Below are 12,918 nucleotides of genomic sequence, written 5' to 3'. Positions count from 1 at the left end.
CCAGAGCTTGGACCTGAGTTTGTGTCCCTGTCACAACTCCTTCTGTTCCATTTCACACCAAGGACCCCCATGTGCTGTTGCTGTCTCATGCCTGCCCACCATGGTGCCAGTGTTGTCAGTGCCACCCTCAACCCAGCTTGTCTGGTAACTTCAAGTTCCCTTGTCACCAGGAGTTGCTCATGCCGCGCTCCCTGACCCTTCCCTCTGTCCCCTGGCCCCGGGGAGCTGTGCCTCCAAATTTCATCCCACCCATGTCCTGTGAGCACCTGCCCCCCTTGGCCTGTCTGCACATGAGCTCCTCCTGCATTCAGTTTTACTGGGAGAAGATGTAGATCCTGAGGGTCTGGAGCAGAGTGAAGCTCTCCAGCTCCATCTCTTCTGGCTGGTAGCCCTGGATCTCTGTGTCCCTCTGTCCATGCTGACTTTTACCTTCTGCAGCTGCAGATCTGGTGGGATGTTTCAAAGACACCAACACAGCTTGAAACAGGCTTTATTAGACAATCATTACCATGGCATGACACCCAGGGTTAAACTTTGGGCAGCTTGGGAGGTGAGGGGGAAACACTTCCTTCACGTGTTGGTGAAAGAAGCCAGAGCTGAAGTGGGATATCTTCATTTTCCTCAGTATTTATCAGTGTTCTCTTCTTCTCCATCTTCCTGTGAAGGATGAGGGACAGCTCCCTCTCCTTCACAGGGTTGTTTGGTTTTGTAGAGTTTTCTCAGCACATGCCCTGTTATCCTGTGGAGTTACTTTGTCTTTACCTCTTATACATGTATTCACTTCACTTACTATACATGTAGTTTTTTTCTTTTTCCCACTTTTATTTCCACTTGCTCCCTATATTTCACATTTGTCTTCCTGTGGTTGATACTTACTCTGTGTTTTCTCTTAACTATTTCATGAAACGCCAATTGCCAACTTTCCATTAGATGCTGTAAATAATCCATCTATTATGCTATGCTATAAAATGCTTACCTACACTCACTGCTCACATTAGCGTGGTGTCCCAGGGTCAGTGTTTGTGGCAAGCCTTAGATCTTGCTCAGCCTGTGTCTCCTTTTTGTGTGCAAGAAGCCACCACTTTTTGTTCCTTACTCTGCGGTGGGTGGCTGTTCAGTTACAGGGGTGAACATCCCTGTTGGAGTCTTCTTAGAATTAAAATTTGAGTTGGAAGGGACCTTTTAAAGGTCATTTAGTCCAATCCCCCTTCTATGAGCTGGCACAGGCCTTGAAGGGCCATGCAGTTACCTGAGGGAAAATATCAAGAGAAATCTCATCCTGGGGAGGTTGCAAAGACTTACTCTAGGTGCCTCTGCTCTCAGACATGAGTTGCTGGACAGGCTTCCCCCAGACTTCCTTCAGTTATTCCTGTCCTCAGACATGAAGGATTGGACAGGCTTTCCCCCATTAGCTGCTGTTGCAGACCATGAGAAGCAGAGAGGAACTGCTGTCTTTTCCCATGCCCTCTTGGAGAGGCTCCAGCAGCACCTTGAGCTTGGGCACATTCCCTTCCCCTTTCTCCTGAGTCCTGAAAATGAAAAGCAGCAAGAGACACATTCTAAATTCTTCATCTCTGTGTGGCTGTATCTCACCTGGAGAAGGGTGAATGTTGCAACAAGTTGGGAGGAGTGAAGTGGAAGGCATGGGACTTCTGTCCTGCACAGGAAGAAGGCAGGAAAAGAAAGTAAATGCTATTTTTTGATGCATGTGAAGGGACTGCTTAGCTCTGTAAGTATTTGTGCTATTCCCATGGCTCACACTGGGGAGTGCCTCCAACACAGCCTAAGAGAATCCATTCACCACAGACCCACTGATTCCTTCTGACCTTTGTATTCAAGATCTTAGGGGAGAAACAAAATCCCAACCTTGCCATCTGTCCTCAAATCAAGGTCTCAAAAAATCTAAGGTTACCTCAAGGAGAAGGAAGGAAATAGCCAGGAAAGGAAGAAAATAGCCAGAAAGGTGAACACAAAATAAATCAAGAGGAAGAAAACTAAAAGCAATCAATAATAAATAACTGCAATAATAAATAAGCTGAGCAGGAGCAGCCAGAGTCCAGGTGCACTCACACCTCAATGCCCAGGCACTGGGGTTTGAGCAGAGCAGAGCCAAAATATTTGCTGGGGTGGCAGGGCTATGAAGCCTCAGTTGAGTTCTCTGCCTGTCCCAGTGGGAGTTGTGCCTTTCCCATGGAAAGTGACAGTTCAGAGAACACAGGAGTCACAGGCAGCCTGTGATGAAATGAGCCATCTGCCCTGATTTTGTGATTGTATCTAATTACTACTTTATTTGGTTCCTGTATCTTTATTCTTGTCTCTCCTGTAGAGTATCTTTGCAATCTTTACAAGGCCTAGCTGTCTGATACCAGAATACATTATTCCACAGTAAAGAGTAAAGAATAAATTTAAGAGAAAATGTTTGTTTTCTTTTTCTTCTAGTAATGACCCAGCATTTTTAGTTTTATTTCCTCCCTGTATTAGGTGACTTATCTATTTGGGAGCTCTCCAACTCAACCACAATGCAATTGCTTTAAGATAGATTATGAAATTTCTGAAAGTGTCATTAAATCAAAGCCAATAACCAGTGCAGAACTGTGAACTAGAAAATAGTGATAAGAATTAGTCACACATTAAAATCCACATCTATAGAGATGCTAGAGAAAGGCACCAATTTAGCAGTGTCTGGGCAGGTGTAAATACAGAAAAGTTAAAGGCTAATCAGCATTTGGTATTAAATCTGCAGAAATTTTCACTATTTCTGTGATTTTGGATGATGTGCTGAGCTGCTGGCATTGGTTTGAGGGGTGAAAACCAAAGAGGGAGCAGTGACAGGTCTGAGGAGAACCAAGCTAAGAAGCCCTTTCTATTCTACCTGCAAAGGCTCTACCTGCCCCTAACAAATGTGGGGTTCCACTTGTCATATCACAAGGTCTATTCAGCAAGGAAATGTCTGATTATGGCATAGTTCTACCCCTCTTGGATGATCATGGGCTCTTATAATCAATTTTGTTTAAGCATGGTCATGACACAGCCTCTTGCTCATCACTCAATCTTCCCATCATTTCCTTCACCTTCTGGCAGTGCTTGGATTTAACATCTCAGACTCTCCTTTGCCTCTTCCTGAATTAAGATAAATGCTCACAAAAAATCAGTAGATAAAAAGACAAGGAATAACACCATCCTGAGGAAATTATTGTAACTGGATATGATTTCATAGAATCACAGAATGATTTGGGTTGGAAGGGGCTACAGGAGAGCTGGGGAAGCACTTTTGATAAGGGCATGGACAAGGGGGAATGGATTTAAACTGAAAGAGGATGAGTTTAAATTAGATACTGAGAAAAAAAGTCTTCACTTTGAGAGTGGTGAGGCCCTGGCACAGGTTGCCCAGAGAAGCTGGGGCTGCTCCATCCCTGGAAGTGTCCAAGGCCAGGTTGGACAGGGCTTGAAGCAACCTGAGATAATGGAAGAGTTCCTGGCCCATGGCAGGGGGTGGGACAAGATGGTTTTTAAGATCCTTTCCAACCCAAACCATTTTGGGATTCTGTGACGAACCCATTCCAGGTGACTGCAGGCCTGAGAGAATATTCACAAATGCATAGGAATCCCATTAAGTTCACACTTCATCCATGCCCTGAGTTTTGATGCTAAGACAGCTGAGCACTTATTTTTCTGTTTCTTCCCTTTCAGAATGCCAGTACTGGGACTCAGACCTGTGACTTCCCTAAATTCCTCTCCATGGCCACAGGGAGCATGGACAGACCCATGGCCCTGTGGCAGAGTGTGTAGTGGCTGCCTCTGCTTCCCTCACTCTGCCCAGCTGTCTCATCCCATCCTGACTGGCCCCCTGTGTGCCCTGCAGCCCAAATAACAGCCCTAACAAAAAACAACCCAACAAATCTCAACTCCAGCCATGTAATCAGATGCCCAGCCTCCTCCCTGCCTGACCTGCCTGCCAAGAACCCCCCAGCAACCCCAAAATGCTCCTGCATACCTGAGAATGCACATCTGGACAATGCTATTTCCTGAGCCAATGATCCTTTGTCACCAGTCACGAGCTGTGTCACTCCAAGCACCAAGGCCTCCTGTTCTGGTGGCTCTCACATGATTGTCTGCATCAGGACTCCCCAAGGAAGGCAACTTCAAGCATGGTGGGGCTGGACTGACACCTGCCAAGGGCGTCCTCCTCCTCCTCCTCCTCATATAAGGACTGTGCCTGCCTGCAAGCTCTTTGCAAACCTCCTCACCTCCTCCTCAGCACTGACACTGCTCTCCAAATGATGGACAAGTCCAGCACCCCTCCAAGGGGGACACAACACCCTGGTCAGCTTAGGGGTGGGATGTGAAGGGGAGCTGCTGGGACAGTGGGGAGGTGGGTTCCCTTTGCACTATCTCATTATCTCAGCACTGTCCCTAAGGCTGTCTTTTGTCTTTCTCCACTCTTCTCCATACAGGGCCTGGAGCAGTGCACGATGGTGGCAACGCAGCGTCCCGGGTGGCTGCTGGCCTCTGCCTCTGGGCCACCCTCCTTGCTCGCCTCCTTCTCGACTTTTGATAAGGGAGCGGAGGGTCCCGGGAGGCCTCGCCGCACCTCTCCCCCGCCGCGGGCTCGGCCGCCGCGCCGCCCGGGGACTCCTCTCCACCGGACGGGCGATGCACCGGAGGACGGGCGGCGGTGCCGAGCGTCCGAGGATGGCCCCGTCTCCCACGTGCCGGGATCGTTCTCGCCGCCGGTTACGCTGTACAGACCCCACCACGTGCCACCAGACTGTCACCCGCCACCATCGCCCCGGGGATGTGGCCCGGCACGGACGGTGCCCCCTGTGGCTGCCTCATGTCCAACGCCAGGGGCACGGAGCCTTCGGGGCGGGTGCCGCCCAGAGCCTTCACCGGGATGTCCGTCTCGTCGTCTCACTAAGCCGCCTATGCCCAAAAAGACCCCAAGGCTGAAGCCTCCTGGCTCTGCCTTCAGCCCTCTCGGTCCTGAATGTCAGTTCTCGTCGCCAAAGCTTCCTCCCTAAGCACCCCGATGTTGCCAGCCCCCCATCACCTGCCTCTGCTCCTGACAGGATGCTCTCTGGCCCTTTGGGAGAGGGTCACCCAGCACAACCAGTCGTCCTTCAAGGGTCACACACTTCCTACTACTCTTTATTCCAGCTGACACCTTACCCCTGTGCTTCCCACTAAAACCCCTTCACCTTCCTGAGGACACGAGGCTGCTCGCCCAGGAACGTGAGCCCTGGAGACTGCCACCAGCCCTCCTAGAGACTGGAGCCTTCTTGCTGCATCAGACAGCAAGGCCCTCACTCCTTGCTCCAGATCCCTGCCCACTCTGCTGCTGTCCCCCTGATGGCAGGGGCTGCCCCATGGCTCTCACCTTGATGCTCTGCCAGCACTTTTTGGGGAGGTTTCTCTGGGCTTGTTTTCCAAGCACTTTCCAACCTGAACATCAAAAGCACAGCATCACCAGCGTGGGGCAGAGGCTCTGAACAGCAGATCGAAACACCAGCTGACAAGGCCCTTTTGCTACAGCTCTGACGTTCATGTATCTCTGCCTCTCATGGGGCCCTGAGCTGCAATGTCCTCACTCTGCCTTGTCTTATGCCCATCACGTGTCCCTGCCTGAGGAAAGTCTGTTGTGTCTGACCCTGTGGAGGAGGCCTGGGCTCTGTCAATTTGCTGTGCTGGCACAGCAGGGACAAGGATGGCTCCAATGCTCCCTGCTGCAACTTGCCTGTGACACCAAAATAGACACACCCAGACTCTGCCCTCTCTGCTTCTTCTAGCCACCCTGGGAGCTGCCACCCATGGCAGCAGCCATTTCATCTCCCTGCATACAGAATTGTGCTCCTGATAGTCTTGTGCACTGTGGACCCCCTTGCCTGGTACATTGTGGCAGCCCTGAGCCTTCTTGTTACTCGGTGGCCACCCAGGAATGCTTTGGTGCCACAGTCTGGGGATGGACACCCCCATCCTGCTCCTGAAAAGTCACGCCTGGCACTGGACCCTATTGCTGCGACAGGGAGACTCGACTACAGCAAGGCACCGAGCAAGCACACAGAGTGTCCCCTGTCCTGACCCAGCACCTCCCTGTGCCTTGTCCCTTCTTTCTCCCTCCACAAGTGAGATGACTTAAGAACAACGGCCACGCACACGCTGTCTTCCCCCTGCAAACTCTGCTGCTGCCCAAACCTGCTTGCTGTGGCTGCAAGGAAGATGGAGTGCCAGCCCTCAGGACAAAAGATGGAAAAACCACCCTGAGCCAGAGGCCATGATGGGCCACCACTGTGTCCTCTATGCAGCCGTGCCCATCCTCATCCCTGTTCTCAATGGGCTGCCCAGGACCTGCTACAAAATCTCAGTGGATGCTCCTGCCCGCCTATCCTGGATGTTCAACATGTACCATGGCTGAATGACAAAAAACATCTGGCCCCAGGCAGGGGCTGCCCCAGTGCTGGCCTGAGGCGCTGGCTTACCTGGTGGACGGGGATCCGGTACTGACTGGGTGAGTCCGCGTCCTGCGGTCCCTGCGGTGCTGCTCTGCTTCTCCGCTGGCATCCAAGAAGGGTGGCAATGTCAGAGATCTGGGTCCTATCCCACGGCCCTGGGCATGTTTATAACGTGAGGATGGCACTGTCTTCAGCCAGCACGGCAACACGCACATCCTTCCCCACATGCCCGCTCCAAAATACCGTGGGTGCAGGAGACACCTTGACCTGATGCCTTTACTGGTCTGCACTGGCCCACAACTACCCCCCGCTGCCACCCCGTGCCCTTTCCTTGGTCAGCCCCAAATTTCTCTGTCCCCACAGCAGAAATGCCGCAGAGTCACAGGGCAAGAGGCCACGGCAAATCGGAGAGTGGCGGCGACGAGATGCCACTGAGGCTGGCGGGCCTGGTGCCAGGGCTGTCCCCATCCCATCCTTGTCCCTGGGTCGGGTGGGCTCCCCTGTACCCTGCCGGGATGGCATTCGACTTTCTCGTGCCATGTAACGTGCCATTGTGAGGAACGTGTTGGCTGTCTGAGGCCGGCCCCGCCGCGGCTCTGCCGGGTGGCAGACCCATTTGTGACCACTGCTCCCCATGTCTGGAAGCCCGGGAGGTGGCCGGGTGCCCAGGGCAGGGGCAGTGTGGCTCTTGGGTCTCTCCTGCCGATGGCCGGTCTTGAGTTTCTGTCGATCATTGTATTCCAAGGGTGGCTATACTACCTGAGATTTGTGCATGTTACATTGTAGTTGTAACCTTTTCTAATTCGGCAAGAATAAGAGATGGTTGTGATTGTGCAGTGTATCAATAAAGTTTGACGAACTTTGTACCTTCGGGGCTTTGCTTCACGGGTCCCGTGCACCCCAGGGAAGGGATGCAGTGCTGGGCACCTGCTGAGCTGAGCTGGGAGGGCTCCTGAGTGCCTGGGACCGCTGCCACTCCTGGGGTCTCCCACCCAGCACTTGGCTGGACCCTCTTTTGATCGTCCCCTGTGACAGTGATGCTTGAAGCCCCACAGCTGGGGGCCTGATGCTGTTTGGGCCACCCTTCACCCCATCCATGCATCTTCCCTGGGAATCCACCAGTGAGTCTTGGCTCCTGCCCACCTGTGTCTGCCGATGAGCGATGAGCACACACCTGTTGATGGAGGCCCTGCAGGGTAAGGACTGTCTTCGTTCTCATCGCTCACCTACGTTCCGTGGAAGCAGCATGACTGGGGGCCTCTTTTCCATGACTGAGACATTCCCAGCATCTCCTCCATCATCTTGCAACAATACTCACTCTGACAACTAAACCTGCCCCCTGGAGGGAGGCCTCTGCAGAAAATGCACTCCCAAGGTTTGCTCCTGTCATGATCTGGCAGAGTGTGACACAGACCAAACATCTTTGTCAAAGGACAAAAACCATGAGGACCAGGAGCAGAAGACCTGTGACCCTCAGTGTCTCCCTGACATGGCTGTAATCTCACAGCAGGCTGTGCCCATCACTCCCAGGGGATGCCTCACCTTTCCACACCATCAACCAGGAGAAAACATTTAACAAGCTCTTCTAGTGTGAGACCTGCTGCCAGGAGACTGGAGGTAGTGGGACTGTGACAGACCCATCAGTCTTGCTCACTTTGAGACCTCCCTTCATCTTCCCCAACACGGGAATGAAAAGCCCAGTCCCAAGAGTTTTTCCCTGAATGCCACAACAAACAAACAGCTCCATCCCAGCACTGCTATGAGCTGCTGTGACCTTGCACACCAGGAACACCTCTGCTGTCCCTCAAGTGACCCAGCAGACAGGTAAGTGCTTCCCAAAACTCAACAACCTCCTGAGGGAAGGGATCTGGGAGGGATGTGTCACCTTGCCCCCTTTCCTCATTTCACCTGCAGTGAATCAAGCACTAGTGATCTCCATGGGAGACTCTCTGCTTTGAGCCTCTTCCAAAAACCCTATCCCATCAGGGAGCTAGGGCTGATTTGATGTAACTACAGGTGCCACAAAGCAACACTCACCCCTTGATGTGGCCCCTGGGGATCACACCACAATCCAAGCTTCCCTAATGCTTCCCATCTTCCCATGCCAGTTCTGCCTGATACCCAGTGCTGGACCTGCCTCCACTGGAGTGAATACCTACAGATGCCCAAACAATCCTGCTCATGGCACATCCTGATGCCTCATCTGCATTATCCCCATCACAGAGCACGGAAAGGGAATGCAGCCCCTCTCTGCCCATGTGATATCCTCCATCTCCCTTTCCTGGCTTGCGAGGGATGTTTTTCCCTGGCCCTCAGCAACACCCAACCTGTGCCTAAGGACATGGACCTCAGCTGCTACATCCAGGGGGAGGGAAGGCATATTTCAGACCATGACTTCCATCCCTTCCCAGCACCAAGAAACACCCTTACCTATGTCAATAAATTATTACATAAATGCATCCATCGAGCCGCCTCTCTCTCTTTAACTTCCTCTTTGTCTGCTACTTTGGCACTGGACACTCCTTGATCTCTCACCTAGAACACCAAAAAAGTTACAATTACAGAGAGGAGGTGAGGGAGAGAGCCCTGTTACCTCCATACTTATCCCTGGATCCCTCCCCATTATCCCCAAGCATCTGGGCATTGCCCCTCCTTCCACGTTTACTCTACTGTGGCTGGCTGGTCCAACCTGGGAGTTGCAGGACCTGCATAAAGACCCAACACCATCGTCTCTGCCATCCTGACCCTGCTACCTGTGCCCAGCTGTCCTGTCCCCACACCCTCAGTCCCCTGTCCCTTACCTGGGACATGTCACAAAGCCTGAGCATGCTTCTTCCCTTACCCCATGTCAGTATCACCTGGACACTGCATGTCACACCTCAAAGCAGCACCTTCCCATCCTTTTTCTCCATGCTCATCTCTTGGGTTACATCATAGGGCCAGGAAATAAAAAAACTCACACAAATCTGTCACACCATCAACAGCAACCAACTTCTGATCCTGCAAATGTGTCAGGTGACCTGAAGAAACTGGCACCCTGGAGGCCACAGTTGAGGATGAGAACCAAACTCACTAAGCAACCTTCCAGCATCACCAAAAACCAAGACACTGACCAAGACAAGGCTCCATGGACAGCAAAATGCACTTACACCCAAACAATCTGCTGTGCTTTGTCGTATGCAGCACTGCATGAGGGACCCTGTTCCCTGCACCCACCTCACATCACTCTGTCCCTCCTTCCCACACAGGATTCACTTCAGCTGCTCCACAGGCATCCCCAGCAATGCTTTACAGCTGGGCTAGAGAGCCACACCTGAGCTTAGGGGCACTGAGTGGGGTCCTGAGCAGGGAAACTGGGCACAGCTGTGCCCCACACTGTCTCCATCTACTCACCTAAGCCTTACCTGTGACAGCATTCCTGCTGAGCTCATCGGTGAGGTCCAGGGCCATCTTTCCAATGTTCTCCTGGCCCATTGTGATGACTTGGTGCTCCCATCTGCCACACCCCCTCCAGCATCCCTTCCCACATCCCTCCCCATTCCTGGTGGCGCAAGGGGAGAACGCGGAGTGGCCCTGGCCCCCGCAGCAATGAGCACCACAACCAGACGGAGCGGCCACATGGAACAATCGTTTTAATGGATAGGCAGAGAGAGCCCCCTCGCCGCCTGCCTGCCCGCGCCCGGGCCCCCCGTGTGCCCCCCGCCGCCGGCCGCAGGGAAGGAAAGGAAATTGAAGGAGGAAAACCAATTGCAGGAGAAACCCCCACTGAAATGGACAGCGAGGCAACAGGTCCTGTGCCTCCACAGGGGCCGGTTGCTTCGTCTTCTTTTTCTCATTTCTTTTGTGTTGTTTTTTATTTATATATATATATATATATATATATATATACACACACACACACACGCACACACACACACACATATACATACACATATATATATATATGTATATATATATAAAAAAATATATAAAACTGAGCTATATAGATCTCCCTCTGTCCCTCAGCTCGCTTTATTCCACCGCGAAAAGGCCAGGGCCACGCGGCAAAAAGCGACAGAGAGGGGCCCCGGTCCCCCGTGACCCTTTGTCCCCGGTGGCCCGAGGGTGGAAAGGCGAGGGGGTTCAGGGATGTGTGGATCAAGACGCTTGTCTTGTTGAGAACCAATACACACCTAACTCCATATACAGCATGCAGTAATGGTAGCGGAAGGACCCTGCTGGGAACTGTGGCTAGAACTCTAACAAAAAAGAAAATTATATATATATATATATGTATATTTATATATACTGTATATATATATCCCATAAAAAGATTCAGTATCTCCCTCCACCTCAACGCGCGGCGAGTGTCGTCTGTGCCCTCAGCAGGAACTGTCCAGACGACCACTTTTGGGCCGGTTTTGGGGGTGTTTCAGCACAGGACTCCTCCTCATCCTCCTCGCCGGGCTCACAAACCTCCTTGGCTGGTCGCCTCCTCGGCAAACAAACTTCTCTCCGCTTGCTCCCCCTCTCCTGGATTGTTTTTTTTTTCCTCTTTTTTTTTTTTACTTTTTCCCCCTCATTTTTTTTGCATTTCTGTTTTATAGGAACTAAGAGTTCTAGGCTCGTATCAGAAAATACAATTAATAAAATTAACCATGACTCAGAATCCCTTATCATTCACGATGTCCGCGGATGATACGATGAAAGCGTGGCTCGACGCCGTTCTCCTTCCTCCCTTTCCTTTCGTGGTGGTGTGGTAACTGTTGAAGATCTATATATCTATACATATATATATGTATACATGGAGATATATATATATATATGTATATATATTCTGAAACACAAATGGCGGCACAGTCCATGAGAAGACGGGGAAATCTTGGCAAAGGAGAAAACCCGTGTGTCTGGATGGAGGGTCCCACGGGAGGGAGCAGGCGGGTGGCGGCAGTGAAGAGGACAGGGCAGGGGACAAGTGCCACACTCCGATGGCCCTGTCCATCCTCCACGCTGGCCCGTGGCAGAGAACAACGAAAACAGGGGAAAAAAGTGGTAGGGGACAAAAAAGAAAAAAATAGGGTGAAAAGAAAAAGACTCAGTCGCATTGCATCTTCAGCAGGAAGCCTTGGATTATTAATTTTTTCCCTTTTCTCTCCATTCCAAATTCCCGTTGTGGGTTATTTTTTTTGCGTGTTTTTCCTCTCTCCCCCTCCCCCAGGTGGCCTGGCCGGATACTCTCTCAATTCTTATGATTATTTTCGGAAACGGTGAACACTTCTTCTTCTTCTTCTTTTCTTCCTCTCCTTTCTGCTCGCGCTGGCTGGCCGTGGTCGTCGCTGCCGCTACTCCGCGGGCCGGCTCTGGGGTCAAAACAGGCGGGCGAGGTGGGCGAGCGGGAGGAGCAGCAGCCACGCGCAGCCGCTTCGCCGCCACGCGCCGTTGTTCCCGTCGTGCACTGCACCAGGGCCTGCGGGAAGGGGACAGGAACACCCACCATGGTTGGTCACAAAGTCAACAAATAGCAGAAACCATGAAATAAAGATTAAAACCAAAAAAAAGAAAAAAAACTCCACGCTATTTGGGGCCCCCGGTAGTGGTGCACACGGTGGGATTGCTCTGAGAGTACTCTGGGTGTCCCCCTCCATCTGTACTGTCTCAGGAACATGGGAACGGCCATCCCTGTCCCCACAAATGCTGATTTTTGGGACAAGATCCTCTGCGGTCCCTTTTCAGCCTGAAGTCCCCCTCCCAAGCCTGCTTCCTGTGCCCCCTTCACTCTCCTCCAAACTGCTCCCAGTTTTCCAGACACACTTGTAGGGGAGATGGCAGTTTTTGCCCAGCACATTCTGCCCACCCCAGGGTGACCACCCTGTTGCCCTCTAGTGTCCCTTGTGAGGGACAGTAACCACCTGCCCACCCTGCCGAGACTCTGCCAGCAGCACTACATTGAGGACTTGGTGTTTTACACTTCTTCAGTGTCTCCGTGGGGCTCAGTAAGGGCTCAGACCACCTCAAGGAGATGGGATGAGGAGGGTAGTCAAGAAGAGCCAAGCCCGCCAATGGGGACAACAAGAAGTGAGGAGTTCAAAGCTCACTGTGAGAAAGGATGTGGAAGGTGTCTTAGGCAATGGCTTTCCCCAAAACACCCATTTTTTCACCAAATAGTGGCCCAGGAGAAGACTAAGGTGGAAAAAGACCTCAGGAAGGCATCCATGCTTCCTGAGGACACAGAGCTAACCACAAGGTCTGATTCACAACTGGTTTTGAAACCCCAGGACATGTCCCCTCCCTTCAAAACCTGACCGGGGCACTGAGCATCAGTAACCATCTGGTTTCCCACCAGTTACACTCTCCAGCACATTCAGACACTTCACACCTCACAACTCCAGGACTCACACACTGCCTCCACAGACATCTACAAGTCATCCCCAGGACTGACCACTCGATTCATCCCAAATGAAGCCACCCGAAAATCAAGATGACACCAGGC

The 12,918-nt window shown here is 51.9% G+C and overlaps 2 protein-coding genes across 10 annotated transcripts in view; one reads left to right on the top strand and one right to left on the bottom strand.

Annotated features, from left to right (window-relative positions):
- LOC103823631 (opioid-binding protein/cell adhesion molecule homolog) overlaps positions 1-7,313 on the top strand; it is a 297,711-nt gene extending 290,398 nt beyond the window's left edge. For all 5 annotated transcript variants that reach the window (XM_050983613.1, XM_050983612.1, XM_018923765.3 and 2 more), the window contains one exon: positions 4,455-7,313. In XM_050983613.1, coding sequence (XP_050839570.1) covers positions 4,455-4,555 — 101 coding nt within the window. In that variant the 3' untranslated portion in view covers positions 4,556-7,313. The remainder of the gene's footprint in view (positions 1-4,454) is intronic.
- A 3,854-nt stretch (positions 7,314-11,167) lies between these two features.
- The window catches only part of LOC103823630 (protein CEPU-1), a 357,359-nt gene continuing 355,608 nt past the window's right edge, over positions 11,168-12,918 (bottom strand). For all 5 annotated transcript variants that reach the window (XM_050983513.1, XM_018923760.3, XM_018923761.3 and 2 more), the window contains one exon: positions 11,168-11,895. In XM_050983513.1, coding sequence (XP_050839470.1) covers positions 11,795-11,895 — 101 coding nt within the window. In that variant the 3' untranslated portion in view covers positions 11,168-11,794. The remainder of the gene's footprint in view (positions 11,896-12,918) is intronic.

The sequence above is a fragment of the Serinus canaria genome, chromosome 24, assembly GCF_022539315.1.
Source record: "Serinus canaria isolate serCan28SL12 chromosome 24, serCan2020, whole genome shotgun sequence".
Taxonomy (NCBI): Eukaryota; Metazoa; Chordata; class Aves; order Passeriformes; family Fringillidae; genus Serinus; species Serinus canaria.
The sequence above is the reverse complement of the archived record's forward strand: the minus strand, read 5'-3'. Positions and strand labels throughout refer to the sequence as shown.